The 21,050-nt window shown below is 39.5% G+C and overlaps 1 protein-coding gene and 1 pseudogene across 1 annotated transcript in view; both read left to right on the top strand.

The window, feature by feature from the left end:
- Positions 1–260: 260 nt before the first annotated feature.
- CCDC30 (coiled-coil domain containing 30) overlaps positions 261–21,050 on the top strand; it is a 101,666-nt gene continuing 80,876 nt past the window's right edge. Inside the window, exons 1-5 of the mRNA XM_036256208.1 lie at positions 261–389; positions 9,676–9,753; positions 12,175–12,295; positions 17,185–17,375; positions 20,891–21,044. Of these exons, the coding sequence (XP_036112101.1) occupies positions 9,688–9,753; positions 12,175–12,295; positions 17,185–17,375; positions 20,891–21,044 (532 nt within the window). The 5' untranslated portion in view covers positions 261–389; positions 9,676–9,687. The remainder of the gene's footprint in view (positions 390–9,675; positions 9,754–12,174; positions 12,296–17,184; positions 17,376–20,890; positions 21,045–21,050) is intronic.
- Positions 12,768–13,032, top strand: LOC118626468 (annotated as a pseudogene).

Raw genomic sequence — 21,050 nt, 5'->3', positions numbered from 1 at the left:
TTACAAACGCATGCCATGGCGTTACCAGGGTTACTGCAAAGCCTACTACAGAATAAGCCTTAGCGTTGTTCCTGCCAGAAAAGTCCCGCCCCACGACTCAAAGGCCAATGGTATGCGCTGTAACGCTGGTCTCTGCCGGAAGAACAGCCTCTGAGCCAATGGGGAGCGTCGTTCCTATAGTTCCCGCCGGAAGAACGTCTTGGCATCTGAGGCTAGCGCGGTTGCTATGACACCCAGGGCTCCGTAGGCACCTGCAGCTTACTGGGAGCGAAGTGACCCGGGACCCTCACCGCGCTCTCTGGAAGACAGTTTCCGGCCTGCTTTCTGTGGTTCCCGCCGCAGCCCCGAGGAGGAATGCACCTATTCTCCGCTCTTTTTCACCATTCCAGGTCTTTCCCGCTTCTCTCCCCAGTATGGCCCGAAACTACCGGAGAAAAGCCTCTCCTCTGGCTCGGCCTTTCTAGCCACCGGCCAGAGTGATTTTGTCTTAAGGACTCGCCCGTTTGGGGGACCTAAAAGCCACAGGCTTTTAGAATTAGTCTGCAGCTCTTATTTAGAGAGTGCTTAGAATACCCCCAGTTAGTTAGGGAGGCGTTTCATTTCTCACTTTTCAGGCGAAGGCTCTGAAACTCTCGGCCATTAATGAACAAAGTGCACCGAGCCACGGCTTTCCCGGGTTGTGAACAAAGAACTGCCGTTTTCTGCTTTGTTGCCCAATGTTCGCCATGCGGAACCTTATTTAATTCCCGTTGAAGCTCTGGAGGCCTTTTGTATCCGAAACATCAGACGTCATCAAGTCAGTTCACCTGCCTTTCAAGCTACCACCTCATCCACTTCTTTCATCACCCTGAGTGCCAATTTTCTCATTCTGCTTCTTCCACGGCCATTTTCACCCTTTCTTGTCCACGCTGCACCTTACTGAATATCCATTTGTCTCCACCACCTCTGTCATCTATGAGACCCCCTCCTGTTTTTCTGCTACAGTGCTTTGAATAACTTATTTCACTTTCTCTAGCCCTGGAGTCATTTGGAAGATTTTCTCTGTTTCTCTGCACTATGGCTAGCTTTCTGTTTAGAAAACTAGGGACTAGAATGGAGAAAGGCACATTGGTAAATACAAACAGTAAATTACTGCAAGCCTAGTGTGTTTTTAAAATGGGGAGGGAAAAATAAAAATGCAATTCTGGACCCATCTCAGGCTTATATAAAGAAAGATTGTTGCTTGCTTAAGTGAATGCTTTATTAGGCATACATTTTAGTGATGTATTCATGCATGTGAAAAGATCATTCAGAATGATCGTGCAACAGGATTCCAACTTTAATCCCACATGAACCCAACACCTTGATATGATAGAATTTTTGGAAAGAAAATACTTGAAACAGTTCTTGTGCCTCCTCTTCATGTCAGTTTCTTGATCAGAAAACATTCTCTGTGATAAATGAGGAGGAGTGGCTGAAAAATATTTTTGGCAAGAGGGCAGACTTAATAATTCTAAAAAGACTATAACAGAGGGCCTTAAAAGTAGAATGAAATTCAATTATATCCAATGCAATTGTATTTTATCTTAGAAAACTTTGTCTTAAAGTATGTATTCCTAATCAAGTGTTACTACTTCTTCAGTATTCAGATTAAAACATAAACCTGTTTGCAAAGATATGCAAAGTGTACATTTTTAACAGGTATTTTGGGGCTAGAATGGTTTGGATATTTTTCATTTCTTAGTCCAGTTATAGCAGTTATTTGTGATATCTCATGTTTGATGCCAAGTCAGGTTTCCAAATACTGAGAAATTCTATAATGGATTGGAAAAGAGAAACAAGTTCTGCAGCCTTTTCTTCTTTTTCCTTTTTTGCATTAAATGAGAACTGTACATTTTAACTCTTGAAAAAAAAGGTCTGTTAGATACTATATCATAAGGAGCTTTCCTTTTCCCATCCAATATGTATATACTGAACAAACATCATTATGGCCATGTTAAAATAATTTTAAAAAATGTTTTGCCCTGGCCAGTTTGGCCCAGCAGTTGGAGCGTCAGCCTGTGGATCAGAGAGTCTCAGGTTCAGTTCCCGCTAGGGGCACGTACCAAAAAAAAAAAGTTTTTATCTCCCACCCAAGCACAGTAGTTCCAAACCTGGGGGGTTGGGAGGGGTTGCTTCCCAGGAGACATTTAGCAATGTATAGAGACATTTTTAGTTGTCACAACTGAGGTTATGCTACTGGCATCTAGTTGGTAGAGGACAGGGATGCTGCTATACATCCTGCTATGCACAGAAGATTCCCCCACAACAAAGAATTAGCTAGCCCTAAATGTGAGTAGTGCCGAGGTTGGGAAACCCTGTCCTATCATGTTTTCTGTTATGTCAGCCCTTGCTCATGTGTGTACATTTTTACTTAGTTATAGTGTGTATTTTACCTTTCTTTTTCACTTACTTTTATTTTTTTTTTAATTCTCACCTGAGGACATTTTTGCATTCATCTTTAGATAGAGAGGGAGGAAGAAAGGAAGGAAGAGAGAGAGAGAGAAACATTGATGTGAGAGAGACACATTGACGTTGCCACCCACACAACCCCAACCGGGGCTGGGGACAAACTGCAACTGAGGTACATGCCCTTAGCGGGAACCGAACCTGGATCTCTCTGGTCCGTGGGCCAACACTCTAACCGCTGAGCCAAACCAGCCAGGGCTTCACTTACTTTTATATTTTGAGCATTTAAACATCAGTACATTGTTTTTCACTTTAAAAATTATTTTTCTCATTCTGGCTGGTTTTGTTCAGCAGTTAGAGCGTCAGCCCATGGGCCAAGAGTCCCGGGTTCATTTCCTGCTAAGGGCACGTACCTTTGTTGCAGTTTGTCCCTGGCCCCGGTTGGGGTCGTGTGGGTGGCAGACAGTCGATGTGTCTCTTTCACATTTAGGGACTGGTTGATGTTTCTCTCTCTCTCTCCCCCCGCCCCTCCTGTCCTGTCTGAAGATAAATGCAAAAAATGTCCTTGAGTGGAGATTAAAAAAAAATTACTTTTCTCATTTATTTGAGAATTGGAAAGGAAGAAACTGTGTATTATACTATATACAGTTTTAATAGTATAGTATAAATAGTATAGTATTTTATAGTATAAATACTATATAGTATTTAAGAAGTCTAAGTTTTAAATTGTATTTGTGTAGAAGAAAGAAAGAAGGGTTAGGGTGAATAACCTGACTGGATATTTCAGCTTTTGTGGCCATGCTATTTACTGTGTTCTCTAGTGTCACTCAAAGGCCATGGGATCCAAAGCTCATCCTTTGCTCAAAGCCAGGTGATGCATTATAGCATGAGGTGTGGTCCTGGCCCTTCGAGGGCACGTACTGTAGGAGAAATAAGAACAAGTAGAAATGACTCTCACCCATTCTCCTTGCCCTCGCCTCACTTAAAATTCCTGTCTCTGTCTCAGTTTGCTTTGACAGCTTTCCCACCTCATTCTTTACATCTGGAAGTTTCTGAAGGCCCCAAAACACTATAGGATGATGTTCTTTTCAAAGAGTGGACTTTTAAGATACTTATTGAGCATTTATTTATTCAGTATCTACTTTGTAGAGAATGGTATGTGTGCATACTTTGTTATGTGGGCAATTTTAGGCACAGTTTCAATGTCAGAGCATGTATAATTCAAAGACTGGATTTATGTTACCTCAATATCTGATTTTTTAGAATTTTCAATTTACTCAACCACTGGGTCTCAATAAATCCACTGGAAAAAAATGTTAGTCCTGGAATGTCATAGCAGAATAGGCAGAGGGACACAAATGTTCAAAGTCATGGAAATACAAGCAGCATGATGGGGATCAATAAGTATACTGCATGAAGAGCTAATGTCAAGGTGTGGCAGAATATGCGACTGAAGAGACAGGCAGGAGCAAGATTGTGAAGAATCTCTGGTGCCAATCTAAGGGGTTTGAACTCTTCCTGAAAGCAAAGAGAATGTTAAGCAGCAAGTGATTTGCATTCAGAAAGATCAGTCTGAGAGCTTTGTGGAATACAGTTTGAATGGGAGCCAGCCTAGTAGCAGGGAAATCAGTTAAGGGTGCTATTACACTAAACTGGGCAAATAGTGAGGAGAACCTAAATTAAGATAGCAACCATAGACATGGAAAGGATGAATTAGAAAGTGATAAAGAGAGAGAGAATCTACACATTTAGGGACTGGTTGTGCAAGAGAGTGATATAAATAAGAAGGAGGGACCAAGGATGACTCCCAGGTTTCTGGCTTGGGAAACTGTACTGATGGTGATTTTATTAACTGGAAAACAGAAGGAGGAACAGGTGTAAGAGAAAGAAGAGTGGATTGTTCAAACTGAGTTGTTCTCTAGACAGTGACGTGCACTGGTCTTAAATAGTTGACTCTTTGTATTGCCTTCCTGGTCCACATCCTCTCTCTGGAACTTGTTCCTCTCTACAAATCTTTGCTTTGGTGACCATATTTGTACTACTACTTCCAGCCATTTCAGCCACAACAGACTGAATTATACAACTTAGATTGTATAATTCAAACCCCTTAGATTGGCACCAGAGATTCTTCACGATCTTGCTCCTGCCTGTCTCTTCAGTTGCAGAGGATTATATAACTAGCTTAAAAGAAGGGGGCACAATTCATTGGGTAAGCAACTAATAGTTGTCTCTTTTTCACAAATTTGAACTAAGAAAAAAAGAATGGAAATGACTTAATCTGAAAAGTCATATAGGTTGAGGATCTGAATAACTGTTCTCACTGTTGCTGATGAGCAAGCAGGGAAAGTCCTATCATGTAGAGATGATAGTATATTATCCGGGGCATATGGGTTTCCCTCATGGTGTCCAAGATGGCTGCTCAAGCTCCAGCTATCGCATCTGTGTTCCAGCCAGTAGAAAGGAGGAACGAGTGAGAAAGAGGGCATCCTGTTACTTTAAGGACACTCCCTAGAGGTTTCACACAACTCCATTTACACCTCATTGGTCAGAACTTAGTTATAAGGCTGTATCAAACAGTAAGGCAGGCAGCTGTGTGATTGGACAAAAAATTAGATGTCTTATTTTTGTGAAAAAGGAATGAATGAATATTGAAGGACAATGCAGATTCTGCCACATGCACTTGTATTTGTTCTAACTTCAGTGTGTTTCTGTTTCTTGCCACTTTTTCTGGATAGATCTGGAGCTCAGCAGAGATGAATTATTATTTAATCCTCATAACAATCCAATTATATCCATTTCATTTAAGGGAAATCAAAATTTAAAGAAGTTAGATTACTTGTATAAGTCGCACAGCTAGAAAGTGGTGGAGCCAGAGTTTGAGCTAAGGTATGTCAGACTCCCATGCCCAAGCTATTAATCACCGTGATAGTGAGAAGATCAGCGAGCCAAAGGCAGGGTTCTTAGAAATGGCAGCATTTGAAGGGTCTATGGGTGAAGATGGAAGAACACCGAGAAGGAAAGCCTGGAGAGCTAAGAGTAAAACAGGAGAAAGTGACATCAGAGATGGAAAGGAATCACTTTCAGGAATCACAGATACTGTAGGGAGATCATATATAAAAGAACAGAAACATGTCCAGTTGGATCTGGCATTGTTAACCGAGTTCAAGTACAGTGGTAAGAGCAGAAGCCAAAATGCAGTGAGTTAAAGAGTGGGAAGAAATTAGAAAGGACAATAGCTTAAGGGGAATGTATTGAGATCAAAGGAGGATTATATTTGTATATTTATTTTTGAGATCAGAGACCTCTTGAGCTAAGGGCAAGACAATGAGCATACAGAAAAGAAAACCCTTTGAGGAAGCAATATGGGGTGGGATCTAGAACACAGGTAGAGTGATTAACTTAGGTCAGGAGGGTGGAAAGCCCTTCCACTGGAAAAGGGAAAGAGGACAGGTGTCCAGAGTTGAAGGTTAGTATGTTGGTGATAGTGGAAAAAGCTGACAGAGTTTATGATGACCTTAGTTTTACAAGTGCTGTGGGAGACAAGGTCATCTGCCAAGAGAGTGGAGAGGTGAAAGTTCTGAGTAGTTACTGAGTAAAATGGTAACAGATGTTGGTAAAGAATACATAGAGTGCCCTGGCCGGTTTGGCTCAGCGGTTAGAGCGTCGGCCTGTGGTCCTGAGAGACCTGGGTTCGGTTCCTGCTAAGGGCGCGTACCTTGGTTGCAGTTTGTCCCCGACCCTGGTCGGTTGTGTGGGTGGCAGCCACTCGATGTGTCCCTTTCACATCGATGTTTCTCTCTCTCTCTCTGTTCCTCTCTCTCCCTCCCACTCTACCTGAACAAAAAATGGAAAAATGTCCTCGGGTGAGGATAAAAAAAAAAAAAAAGAATACATAGAGTGACCCGAAGCTTGACTCAGGCTGCAGACCATGAATTTGTAGTGGCTCCAGTCTGCATGCTTGTTTTATTTTTCTCTATTAGCACTCAGCAAACTAAAATAGCTAGAGAATAGTCAAATGGCTGAACTTTTCCAGGGATTTGCAAGGAAGATGGGATAAGGAGCAAGATAACTGGAGACATTGGTGAGAGATTGATTGAATTGATCAACAGTTTGAGGGGAAAACCAGGGAGTATCTGGTAGTTTAAGAGAGAAAGTAATGGTCCAAAAACTGGAGGTCTCACAGTAATTGTAGATTAATTATAGTTCCATCGAGTAACCACTTCACACCCATTAATGTGGCTATTGTGTATATTTTTATAGCAGTTCCTCAAAAGGTTAAACATAGAATTATATATCCAGCAGCTCCATTTTTAGGTGTCTACCCAAAACAGTTGAAAGCAGGGACTCAAACAGATACTTGTCCATAGTAGTGTTATGCGCAATAGTCGAAAGGTGGAAATAACCTAAATATCTATCAACAGATGAATGGATAAACAAAATAAAAAGGAAGGGAATCCTGATAGATGCTATAAAATGGATGAACCTTGAAGACATTTTGCTAAGTGAAATAGGCCAAAAACAAAAGGACAAATGTATGATTCTACCTATATGGGGTACCTAAAATAGGGAGATTTGTAGAGAGATAGAAAGTAGAATAGAGGTTGCCAGGGGCTGGGGTAAGAGAGAAATGGGGAGTTATTGTTTAATGGGTACAGAACAGATGTTTGGGATAATGAAAAAGTTCTAAAAATGGTGGTGATGGTTACACAACATTGTGAATGTACTTAATGCCATTGAATTATACACTTAAGAATGGTTAAAATGGTAAGTGTTAAGTTTTATTTATTTACCACATAGACACACAGAAAAAGAGCAGGAAGTACAGAAAGGGTGGTCACAGTGGGACATTTGGAGTTTAGGACTGCAGATTTCAACAGCAGTTCAGATTATAACAAGGGCTCAGATGTAGCCATGGGGATGGATGACTAAGTAGAATGGAGATTAAAGATCACTGCCTTTGGGAGTTTGGTCAAGTCTAGGAGCTCAAATGAATCATATACTTGGATATTGATCTGCAGCCTACATTGTCCTCCTGACCCACAAGCCCCCTCTGCCTATTTCCCTGCTCACCTCTGATACCCCCAAATCTCCCAGGAACCAAGAATACAAAGGATTCAATATCCCAAATCCCCTTTTCATCCTCCTCTGTGATTCTCCTACTTTCCCCTACAACATGGGAGGTGGGGTTATGCTACTTTCTGGGGGTAAGCAACCCACAGCAGAGGACTTGTAATAATTCTAACATTCATGTTCTATTAACTCACAATCTCATCTGTTTATCACAACTTGTTTTAACATTTTGATATATTTGCTTCCAGTCTTTTCTTTGTGTGTCTGGTTTTCAAATAGTTGTTGTAATATTTTTACATTCTTACCATTATAATATAAGTATTTTTCATATTACCAAATAGGCCTCATAGGATATATTTCTAGTGTTTTTGGCAATCTGATACCCAGGACTAAAACCACAAGTAACTGGTTAGTGCTCAGAGACCTTGTAGGGAAAAGGAGGGTCTGAGTGACGACCAGACGATGGGGTGGGATAGGGAGATGTACGAGAAGATTTTTAGCTGTAAGTCATGGGGAGGACACATGGGGGTACAAAGATTCAGATATGAGTCCTTTTTTCTTTCAGTGTGAATATCAGATGATAATTCAGATTCTATATATCATCCACAAAAAGTGTCGATGTGAAACATTTAAGCAAGAAAGGAGAAAAATAAAAATTTAGTTTTGTTATTAAGAAAACAAAACAGTATAATTATGTATAATTGTGGTATAATATTAATTTTGCTTATCACTACAATTTGGGTCAGATCAACTTGGTTAAAAGCTGTACGTATTTGATTATAACAGCAAGTCTGTGTGGTCCTAGTAACACAAATATCACTTTATCAATCAGCAGATATTTATCTTTTACCCACCGTGTAGTGCAAGCTGTTATGTAGCATGACCATTTTCAACTTAAAAAAATTAAAGACAGTATTGATGGCAGGCTTAGAGTAAGAAGTTTTAGAAGAGAGCTGAATGACTTAGAAATCATTGATAATCAATGATAAGACATATTCTGTGAGCAAAATAATTAATTGCTAGTATAGAATTAGTAGGCTCTCTAACTTGCAGAGGGGTCCTTTTATTTCTAAATATATACTAGTGGGACCCTGGCTGGTGTAGCTCAGTTGGTTAGAGCATCGTCCCATGCACTGAAGGGTCATGGGTTCAATTCCTGGTCAGGGCACATACCCAGGTTGCAGGCTCAATCCCTGGTCGGGGCACATATGGGAGGCAATTGATGTTTCTGACATCGATGTTTCTCTCTCTTGCCTCTCCCTTCTTTTCTCTCTAGAATCAATGAAAAACATCCTCAGGTGAGGATTAAAAATACATACATTCACTAGAGGGAACAAAGGCTTCTTTGGAATTCATAACATTGTAAGGGGTCTTTGGGAGATTTTCAGATTATTAAATTTCAAACTTCAGAACTGGGCAGACAGAAAAGCTTGTATTTTTAAAGACACTATCATACATTTGCATTATATATATCATTGTCATTTCTTTTTTTTCTTTTTATCCTCACCCGAGGACATTTTTCCATTTTTTGTTCAGGTAGAGTGAGAGGGAGAGAGAGGAACAGAGAGAGAGAGAGAAACATCGATGTGAAAGGGACACATCGAGCGGCTGCCACCCACACAACCGACCAGGGCCGGGGACAAACTGCAACTGAGGTACGTGCCCTTAGCGGGAACCGAGCCCGGGTCTCTCAGGACCGCAGGCCGACGCTCTAACCGCTGAGCCAAACCAGCCAGGGCTATCATTGTCATTTCTTATTTTAGAATATATACAGCTGTGTAGAGCTTTGATTTTATTGTGTTGGCTATTTCATGTAAGTGCTCATTATAACTTGGTAACACAGCAACAGGAAAACTATTCTTTGTAGAGAGTCTAAACTCTAGGCAAAAGGTTGTGAGTAGATGAAACACAAAGAGTTTATTCTTGTGTTATTTATTAATTATTGTATTATTTATTATTATTGTTAACCTACTTTTGCCCACTCCAGTATATACATGTCAGGTTTCTTGCATGCTCAGTCTCATGTAGTGTGTGTGTGTGTACATACACATATGCCTCTATCTTCTATCAAGGACAAAGCTCAGTTAGAAGACGTGCTTCACCGTCTTGAGAAAGAAAGAACTGAACCTTATAACTACTACAGAAGAATAATTCTATTTTGTCTGGTGCCTATTTCAGTGCAGTGAAGACATGCTGAGGACTGCTTCCAGAAATCTAGAAGAACTTTCAGTGAAGGACATGGAGAAAATGAAAGAAGTAAGAGCTAATAACAAAGTTTTAAGATACCTGTGGTTTTGTTCATTGTCCATTAAATTAACATATTAAAACCCAGCATTTGAATATCATGATATAGTTTGCAAAGCACTCACATGTACATTTTTTTCATGAAATATATCGACAGTCTGCATTGATTTCCAATAGAGGACACGTACAGGATATTGCCCAGAAATGACTAGTTGAACATCCAAATAGGTCTGCTCATGGTAGCTTTCATTATCTTGGTAAATTCCTCCTTATCTTAATAACTGACCTCTGGCTGACTCTCTTGCTTGTTGGCTTAGGTACCTAAGTGGATCTTCTTCTGACAAGTACTCTTGTATTAACCAAATTCACAGAGAACTTTTCAGAAAAATAGACAGCAGCTTATTAATGGACAATAACAAATATTGGACTGGTTGTCAGAGGAACCAGTCGCATATGTTCTGTGGTCTGATGCATTTACTCCCTGCAGGCACACCACATAGGAGAGGAAGCCAAATTTTAATCGTAAGTTTACTTGGTGAACAAATGGTTCTGAAATGTTATTGATAGTCATACTTACACAATAGGGCTACCTATACCTACCCTTATTTCTAGACCTGTTATATCCTAGGATCGGGGTACCTAGCACTTAGTTGAGTAAATAATGGCATATTTGACTCTCTTATCACTCTTTGATGTTTCCATTACTGAGCAACCTACTTTCTGATATGATACATGTTTTCTTTAAATGAGTTAATTCTCTCAGTTTTCTTGGGAATCATCACTCTGCTGTGTTTCCACCCCTCAGTTCAGATAGGTAACTTGTTGATTTTTAAATGTAACTCTTAGAGGGCAATCTGATTTCCAAACTCTTCAAGAAGAATGCAGTTCCTTCAGAAAAAAAGCACTAGAGCACATTAGACCATGAACGTTAACGTGAGGCAGATGGGGGTGAAAAACTGCCTTTAGTACTGTCTCTCTGTAACCTTGGGCAGATAACCTGACTTCTTTGAGCCTGAAAATGATGATAATTTGTTAAAAGTTTGTGAGGTTTACACAAGGAAATGTGAATAAACCTTTCACACGCCTACTTGGCACCTAACAAGTATTTCGTAAATTCTAGCTTTATTAATAGAAATAAGTATTACCGCCCTGGCCAGTTTGGCTCAGCAGTTAGAGCGTCGGCCTGTGGTCCAGAGAGATCCGGGTTCGGTTCCCGCTAAGTGCACGTACCTCGGTTGGTTTGTCCCCGACCCTGGTTGGGTCGTGTGGGTGGCAACCACTCAATGTGTCCCTTTCACGTCGATGTTTTTCTCTCTCTCTCTCCCTCCCACTCTATCTGAACAAAATATCGAAAAATGTCCTCGGGTGAGGAAAAAAAAAAAGAAAAAGAAAAAGAAATAAGTATTACTCTTCCTGCGATTTTAAAGAGGAGGAAACTAAAGCGTACCAGGAAGTTATAAACTAGACTGCAGTCCTGTTTTCCTTCTATACCATTCAGCTTTCTATTCATATTCTGAAGAGGTGTTCACTAGGCTTCAAAACAATTCAGCAAAATTCAATTCAGTTATTTGGGCAGTCTACCTCAGCATCTGGGCACTCGGTAAGGGCTCATCTGGTTCCGGCCCACCTGCCTGTGCAGTCTAGCGCTTCCTCTGACTCCTTGCATGATAAGGCAAGTGTCTTAGCCTCTCTCAGCCTGCTTCCTCCCCTATAAAGAGGGAGGATTGTAGTCCCATAGGGTTGTGGAGGAAATTAAGTACAGGGTGGGACATAAGTAGTTTTACAGTTGATCATATGGAAAGTAATACAATCATTAATAATAATACAAAATAAACTCTGTTTTACAAACTCACAACTGTAAACCTGCTTTTGCCCCACCCTGTATTTGAAGTCCTTAACATATTAGTGCCTGGAGCATATAGTTAGCTTTCAATCTGTTATTATTGGCCACATAAAAGTACCTTTTGTGAAGCTGCCTTATTAACCAGAAACTATTTTTAAAGAATACCCAACAATTTATTTTAATAGAATCTCCTGTTAACATTTCAGACATTTTAGCATAGGAAAATACGTATAATTATAATTATTGTGTAGATTTTTCACTGTTCATGGGTATCATGACCATCTTTCCTAAACCATAGATAAGATTTGGTTTGAAACCTTATATATCAATGGGAAAAATATTAGAGATAGTGACTGTCATAAAAGTTGTGGTTACATGTCATCATATCAATGGGAAATGGTGTCTGATAACATAAGACAGCTGTTTAGGGAGAGAGACCCACACTGAAGGAGAGCCGAGTCTTGTTTGTTTCTCAGACTGTAGGCACAATAGTGTGGTGACCTCTTAATGGCTATTTCACTTAACAGACTTTTAATATGGGTTAAAATATGAACCATGGACTGAGTAAGAAAATGTATTATTTTCTTTAGGTGGGAAATGATACAAACCGTGTTTGTAATTTACCAGAGGAAAGAGAAGCATTTTCTCATGGTTATGAAAAGGAGAACAAACATCTTACACATGAGTTTAAAGAGCTCCAACTCAAACAGGGTAATTTCTCTTTTTGTAAATTTAATTTTTTAACTATATAAATTATATTGACAATTAAAAAATTTGGGCCCCAGCCAGTTTGGCTCAGCGGTTAGAGTGTCAGCCTGCGGTCCAGAGAGACCCGGGTTTGGTTCCTGCTAAGGGCACATACCTCGGTTGCAGTTTGTCCCCAGCCCTGGTTGGGTCATGTGGGTGGCAACCACTCGATGTGTCCCTTTCACGTCGATGTTTCTCTCTCTCTCTCTTTCTCCCCCTCCCACTCTATCTGAACAAAAATGGAAAAATGTCCTCAGGTGAGGATTAAAAAAAAAAATTGGGGAAATGTATAAAAGTAGAAGGAAGGGAAAAAATACTATAAGTCCTCCACATTACAAAAGCACTTGTCATGTTTTAGATGTATTTTTCAGCCTGCCTTTTTAAAGTATATATTCTGGGCGCCGTTTAGTGTGTTCAGTCTTTGTTAGCTTCCACCATGGCATACCGCAAAAAAGTCCAGAAGGTGATGGTGCAGCCCATCAGCCTCATCTTCAGATACTTGGAAAACAGATCTCGGATTCAGGTGTGGCTTTATGAGCAAGTGAATATGTGGATAGAGGGCTGTATCATTGGTTTTGATGAGTATATGAACCTCATATTAGATGATGCAGAAGAGATTCATTCTAAAACAAAGAAAACAACTAGGTCAGATCATGCTAGAAGGAGATAATATTACTCTGGTCCAAAGTGTCTCCACCTAGAAATGACTAATGAAGTGAGAAATTGTTGAGAAGCAATACAGTTTGGTTCTCAGTTGTCCTTTGTTGGAGTTATAGGCTAAAAATACTGTTTCGTTTTGCTCACTACCCAGTGTGGACTACCCAGCTGACAATAAATAATGTTGAATTGTTTTTATTTTTTAAAAAATAATAATAAAGTATATATTCTGAAATACTCTGAAATGTGTGTGAGAGAGCACAGATTGGTTATTTCCTTCCACGGCTATTACAGCACTTACCACACTGGGTCATAATTACCTGTGTTGGCTCCCCTGGGGCAGAGATTATGTCCTAGTCTTAGTGGTTTCTGTGATCCCCACAGTACCTGTTTATAAAGTATCTAACATGTTAAGGATTCGGGAAATATTTATTAAGTACTATAAAGCTATAAGGGAAAATATAGACAGTACATTTTATATTATTATTCTACTTTATTTAGCTCTACAAATCAGTACTATTGATGTGGTCAATGATTATATTTACTACACATTTCTTATTTTCTTTGCTCAGCATTCTTTCTTGCATCTCAGATATTTCATTTAGAATCATTTTCCTTTGTTATCTTTTCTTTTAATCCTCATCCGAGGACTCTTTTTGCATTCATCTTCAGATAAAGTGAGAGGGAGGAAGAGAGAGAGAGAAACATCGATGTGAGAGAGGCACATCAACTGGCTGCCACCCACATGACCCCAGCCGGGGCCAGGGACAAACTGCAACCCAGGTACTTGCCCTTAGCGGGAACGGAACTTGAGTCTCTCTGGACCGCGGGCCGACTCTAACTGCTGAGCCAAACCGGCCAGGGCTCCTTTTTTGTCTTTAAAACTTTTATGAGGGTCACCCTGGCCGATTTGGCTCAGCAGTTAGAGTGTTGGCCTGCGGTCCAGAGAGACCTGGGTTCGGTTCCCACTGGGGGCGCATGCCTCGTGCCTCGGTTGCAGTTTGTCCCCAGCCCTGGTTGGTCGTGCGGGTGGCAGCCACTCGATGTGTCCCTTTCGCATTGATATTTCTCTCTCTCTCTCTCTCTCTCTCTCCTCCTCCTCTCTCTTCCTTCCACACTACCTGAACAAAAGGTGGAAAAATGTCCTTGGGTGAGGATAAAAACAAAACAAAAAAACTTTTATGAGGGTCTGTTGATGAACAAGTGTTTTCTTTATCATGAATCTCAGGTGCAGGTTGAGTTGATCTTAGGACATATTTCCACCCTCTTGTTTCCTTGTTTTTCATTGGATATATTGAGTTTTCTCCTGCTGATTTAAAAGTTTGCATTCTATTTTTGTTCGTAGAGTGGTTGCATTTTAAGAGTTTTCTTTAAATTTTTACATTTATATTATTATTATTTTGACTTTTGACAGTACAGGCTTTATTCAGTGGCCAGAGAATGGAGAAGTGGAGCTTAAACTCTCAAATCTACTTCTCTTCTTCCAGCATTTTTAGTTCTACTCAGCAGGAGGGTTTTTCAGGGCACTGCATGAAACAGAACATACTGTATGTCCTGCTGCCAGCATAAATTAGCTCATGAAGGACTGGTAAATAGGGGAATGATGTCATTGTAATATGGAAGATCATGTCCAATTTTCCCCAGCATGTTAATGATTTGGGTTTCCAGCAAGCACTGAAGTTTGTACATAAAATCCATTCATCCCACATTCTTCTAGGCTCAGTTTGGCCCCATGCTTGCCTTGGAAGTGCTCATTGCAAAGATATCCCTAATCTTGGTGCATTCTGACTTTGTTTTCATTATTCTGCAGACTCAGCTCCTCCTTTAGCCACAGCAAACTTGGTTTTTTTAAAAAGCACAAAGTTTTACATTTACTATGGTGTCCTCTTTTTTCTAGGAATTTGACATATCTCTTTAAATAAACCAATGCAATTATTAGGATTATTAATGACTTTTATAGCACTCTAGTTACACAGTGACAAAGGTTGTGAATGGTCTATAGAATCTGTTTTTTCAATAAGCTCTATTATTTTTAGTGAGCAATTTTGCAAAATACAGGTTGTTTTTCTTTTCAGGAACACGTATATCAATCACATTAGAAATGCTTATATAATTAAAGGATTATCTTTTGAAGGTGCAGATAACATGATTTGATAATGGATTTAATGTTGGGTGGGAGAAAAGCAGAGAAGTCACGGATGACCCAAAGCTTTTTGGTTTGAGCAGTTAGAATGGTGGAGTTCCTAATTGTTCAGATGGGGGAGAAAGTAAAGAGTTTGCTTCTGGCCCTGGACGGTTGCTAAGTGGTTAGAGCATCGGCCCGTGGACCAGAGAGTCCTGGGTTTGGTTTTCACTAAGGGGCACGTACCTTGGTTGCAGTTTGTCCCGGCCCTGGTTGGGGTCGTGTGGGTGGCAACCACTCAATGTATCTCTCTTACATCGATGTTTCTCTCTCTCTCTTCTTCCCTCTCTCCCTCCTGCTCTGTTTGAAGATAATGCAAAAGTGTCCTCGGGTGAGGATAAAAAAATTTAAAAACAGACTTTGCTTCTAGACATGTAAATGTTGAGGTCTATATTAGACATCCAAGTGGAAGTGTCAGGTAGGCAGTTATGTATGTATTTGCAATGCAGTGCAATTGAGCTGTAAATTTGGAATCATCAGCATATAGGTAATACTTAAAGCCTTGAGACTATAGGAGACAACCTAGGGAGAAAAAAGAGAATTCAGGGTTGGCATATTCAAGTGTTTAGAGGTTGGAAAGATGAGAAATCAGCAAAGGAGTCTGAGAAAGAGTGGCACTTGAAGTAGGAAAACCAGCAGTGTGGTGCCTCAGAAATGACAAAAGTGTCTTAAGGAAAGGAGGTGAACAAGTGAGTCAAATGCCCCTAATAGGCTAGGTGGAATGAGGACACATAATGGACCATTGGATTTGGTCACATGGAGGTCATCAGTGGCTTTGCTGGGAGCTGTTTCTGTGGAGTGGTGGATATGAAAGCCTGCCTGGAGTGGTAGGAGAGGAAGAGGGGGCACGGGTATGATGGGTTATTTCTTGAAATTGTGATGTAAAGGATAATGAAGAAATGGTACAGAAGCTGGAGGGGCCATGAAGTTGAAGGAAGTTTTTTGTTGTTGTTGTTTTTAATGGGAGATATAACATGTCTCTAAGATGGTTATAATGCTTAGATGGGAAGAAAGCTTGATGAGACAATAGAGAGAAGAGTCAATTGCAAGAGTATTATCTTTGAGATAAGAGGGAATGGGATCCAGTGTGCAAGGGGAGGGGCTAGCCTTAGGAGCAAGGATAGGTACATTCAATCTCATAAGAGGGGAGAGTATGTGGGAGTTGGCAGATTTGGTAAGAGGAGCTTCTCTTTTCTCAGTGAAATAAAAGGCAGGGTGAGAGTGAGGATGGGGAAGGAGATGCTGGAGATTTGAGGAGAGAAAGGAATGAAATAATGGTCTAGGTTTCTAGAGAATAAGAGGGAGAAGTGACCAGGGAAATGCAGGAGCATTGCTAGGCAGCCGTAAGAGCTCACTTGAGGTCAGCAGACACGAATTTAAAGTAAAATCAGTCAGCGTTGGCTGTGCAGTTTTGTCCAGCTACATTCTGCTTCTGAAGCAAGGTGCAAAAGAGATGGAGAGTTGGATTTAGAGTGACTGAAGTTTTGCCAACCAAATATAATGGAAGGAAACAGGCAAGGGAGCTGTGAATATTTTCAAGGGAGTAATTATAATGGACAATAGAATCTAAGCTGGGCAAGAAACTAAATGAGAACAGGAGTGGAGTAAGTTATTTGGTTTCTTGGTGCCTGAGTCCTTTCATAAAAGGATTATCTTGGTTCCTTACATCACTGGGCTGTTGTAAGGATTAAATGAGATAAGTTTATCTCAGATACTTAGTACAGTCCTGCCACATAGTAAGCACTCAAACAAATTTTAAAGTTATACAAGAACAAATTTTAAACTTATGCAAGTAGTAAGAATATTTACTACTTTTGAGAACTTGTTCCACTAATTTTTTTGTTACAATTTTGAAAGTTTGCAAACACCCTGGAGAGATAGAAGTGTCATAGTATTAGTATAGTTTATTTTTTAAATTAATTTGTTATCTAATTAAGAACTTATTTAACATCTTATAGACTAGTTATTTACCTGCATTTCTTTTAAGTTTGTTTCTGTTACTTCTTCCTAACAGAAGCACAAATAAAGGAGGTTAAAGAAATGTGGTATCAAGAAGGCTCTGAACTAGCTCTGAGCAGCCCCAGCGAACAGATTGCATACTTACTGGTGGACAGAAGTAAACTCTTGAGTAAACTGGAACTTGGGGACTCAAAGCCTGAGTCACAAAGATGTATGAGCGGTAACCTACAGAAAAAATGTGCCCAGGTACTCCAAAATTATTTAGATGACTGAATAAGGGACAGTAAGTTTTAAAATGCATTTGTTGCCCAGCCGATGTGGCTCAGTGGATTGAGCTTGGTCCCATGGACTAAGAGGTCCCAGTTCCATTCTAGTCAGGGCACATGCCCAAGTTGCAGACTTCATCCCCAGTAGAGGGCATGTAGGAGGCAGCCAGTAGATGTTTCTCACATGGATGTTTCTATTTCTGTCTCCCTTCCCCTCTCTCTGAAAAATCAATATAAACATAGTTTTAAAAAATAATAATAAAGCCCTGGATGGTATGGCTCAGCAGTAAGAGCGTCAGTCACTGACCAAAGAATCCTGGGTTCTATTCCAGCCAAGGGCATGTGCCTTGGTTGCGGTTCATCCCCAGCCCCAGTTGGGGCCATTTGGGTGGCAACCAATTGATGTGTCTCTCTTGCATGATGTTTCTCTCTCTCTCTCTTCCTCTCTCTCTCCCTCCAGCTCTTTCTGAAGAGTAATGTAAAAATATCCTCAGGTGAGGATCAAAATAACAATAATAATAATAATAATATGCATTTGTTCACTTAATTATTCATTTATTAAAATATCAGGAAGCCACATTTAGCAGTACTTAAGAATACAGGCTTTGGGTTTGGATGGTCTTCTTTTGTCCTTGAGGAACTTAGTTAACTTTTGTGAGCCTTGACTGACTCACTTGCTCTACAAAATGATCATGAAAATGAAATAACTTAATGTATATAAAGCTCTAGAATAGTACCTCACACATTAATTGTCATTATTGTTATTATTTATTGAGAACTTTCCATGTTCCTATTTTGTGCTAGTGGATGTAGAAATAAAGTCAAATTAGACATGATCTGGAGTGCAAGGAATTTATAAGCTAACGAGGGAAAGGAGTAAACCAGTCATTATAGTTCAGTGTGGAAAGTTCTATAAGAAAGGGTTATATCTTGACATTTATTTAGAAGAAATTTGAACAAATCCACCAGCTTCTGCAAAGAGAACATCAGAAACATCAAGAACCTGGGAAGCAGTCTAAAAAAATCTGAATGAGGTAAACAAATACAGACACACACACTCACACTATATATATATTTCTTTACTTAATAGTACTACCTAATTGCAAATTAGCTCTTCCGTAGAAGTATTTTGTTTGAATATATTTCAGTGTATATATTGATACTGTAAAAATGATCAAATTGTGCATTAAAGTGATCCTGCATATTTTATGCACATCACAAAAATTTAGGAAGAAAAAAATCAATTATTCATTTAACACAAAGCTTATTTGAATCGAATGTATCAAATTTTTGTGTGTGTGTGGTACATTCCTCTAGCGGGAACTGAACCCAGGACTCTCTGGTCCACAGGCTGATGCTCAACCACTGAGCCAAACTGGCCAGGGCGAATGTATCAAAATTAAATCAATGTATATTATAACCTTGGAAAAATCGAATTGGGATATTATATATGTCTTTCCAATTATGTTTGGAGCCTCTCTTTTGAGGAGTCCTTTAACATATAAAACACAGCCCTGGCCATTTTGACTCTGGATAGAATGTCATCCCACAGACCAGGGAGTCACGGGTTCGATTCTGGTCAAGGGCATGTACCTCAGTTGTGGTTGAATCCCTGGCCCTGGTTAGGGTTGTGCAGGAGGCAACCAGTCAGTGTTCACATTGATATTTCCCTCTCTCTCTCTCTCTCTCTCTCTCTCTCTCTCTCTTTCTCTTTCTCTTCCTCTCTCTCCCTCTACTTCCCTCTCTCTTTCTCTCCTTCACTCCCACTCTATCTGAAATTCAGTGGAAAAATATCCTCAGGGGAGAATTAAAAATATAAATAAAATAAAATGTAAAACACATTATTTTAAATATAATCAGTTTTTCTAATGGAATTTAATTTTTTTTATCTGGGGAAATGTTATTAAGACCTAAGTCCACTGAATAAAGTGTATGCTGGGAATTTAACCCAAGAAAAGGAAAAAAATATATAGATAAAACTGTATACCATAATATTATTTTCAATAGCAAAAATTAGAAACTACCAAAATGTTTCAGTGCTTATATAAATTATGTTATGCCCACTCTGGAACATTATACAGCTTTTAAAAATTATCATTATGAAATCTATCCAGCAATGTGGAAAATGTTTCTCATGTTAAATGAAAAAGTCAGACAGAAACTTGTATATAGATGGTGATTATGACTATGTAAAACATGGTGTGAATAAAAATACTGCAATGAAATATACCAATATGTTAAAAGTGGTTTTGTTATATAGATGGTAATTTGCTGTTTTCTTATCTTTCAGAAAAATTTATATGATGATTATATTTATATAAAATTAATACATATTTGGGGGATCAAAAGCAAAATATAACTGAGATTGAATTTCTTCCTTAGATTTTATAATGCTTTGAAAATAATTGCAGCCCTGGCCAGTTTGGTTCAGCGGTTAGAGTGTCGGCCCGCAGACCAGAGAGTCCCGGGTTCAGTTCCCGCTAAGTACACATACCTTGGTTGCAGTTTGTCCACAGCCCTGGTTGGGGTCATGTGGGTGGCAGCCAGTCGATGTGTCTCTCTCACATTGATGTTTCTCTCTCTTTCCCGCTCTGTCTGAAGATAAATGCAAAAAAAAGAAAATAATTGCAGAAAAGGAGCTCTGAACATGATTTGAGCCTTGTTCAGTGTGTGTATTCCTTGGAATTAAGTGAAATACTTCATGTGAAAGCATTTTACAAACTGTATTTAATGTTCCATGTAAATGAGAAGAATAGTTTTTTTCTTGCCAGACGATACTCATTTTTATGATTAAATTTCTATCTTTTTTCTTTATTGATTTTAGAGAGAGAAGAAAAGAGAGGGGAAGGGAGATAGAAACATTGATGAGAGAGAACATCAGTTGGCTGCCTCCTGCATGTCCCCTACTGGGGATTTGGCCCACAACCTAGGCATATGCCCTGACGAGGAATTGAACTGGCAACCTCTTGGTGCATGGAGCGACACTCAACCACTGAGCCACACCAGCTGGACAAAATTTCTATTTTTAAAAATAACTATACAACTAAAATCTTTTAGATACATTATGTTAAACCATATGAAACTGCATGTGTATAGGTAAAAAATAATCAAATATCACCAATTTTATATGGTTCTACCTAATAAAACGATGCACATAAATGAGCCCAGCCAGTGTGGCTCAGTGGTTGAGCGTCGACCCATGGACCAAAGTCACTGGTTCAATTCCCAGTCAGGGCACATGCCTGGGTTGTGGGCTCGATCCCCAGTGGGAGCATGTAGGAGGCAACTGATCAATGTGTCTCTGTCACTGATGTTTCTATCTCTCCCTTCCTCTCTCTCTAAAAATCAATAAAAATATATCTTTAAAAAAAATGCACATAAATGAAATACTCTGTTTTCTACTTTTATTCGTTTTTAAATACTTATAGGAAATAGTGCAATGTCATAAGAGTACATTTACTTTTTGTTTTATTACTAACAGTACTGTTATTTCAGTCTCATAATGAAGATATAGAAAAAGATAAAACATCACAAAACGGCACAGAGAGAGATGTGGAACAAATAGCAAAGAGGTTAAGGATGGTCCATGAAGAGATCCAAAGGTTCACTGATGAACTACAAGGGAATGAGAAAGAACAGAGTAAATTAGGTAAGC

The sequence above is a fragment of the Molossus molossus genome, unplaced genomic scaffold (genome assembly GCF_014108415.1).
Source record: "Molossus molossus isolate mMolMol1 unplaced genomic scaffold, mMolMol1.p scaffold_m16_p_12, whole genome shotgun sequence".
Taxonomy (NCBI): domain Eukaryota; kingdom Metazoa; phylum Chordata; class Mammalia; order Chiroptera; family Molossidae; genus Molossus; species Molossus molossus.
Note: the sequence above shows the minus strand (reverse complement) of the source record. Positions and strands in the feature narration are given on the sequence as shown.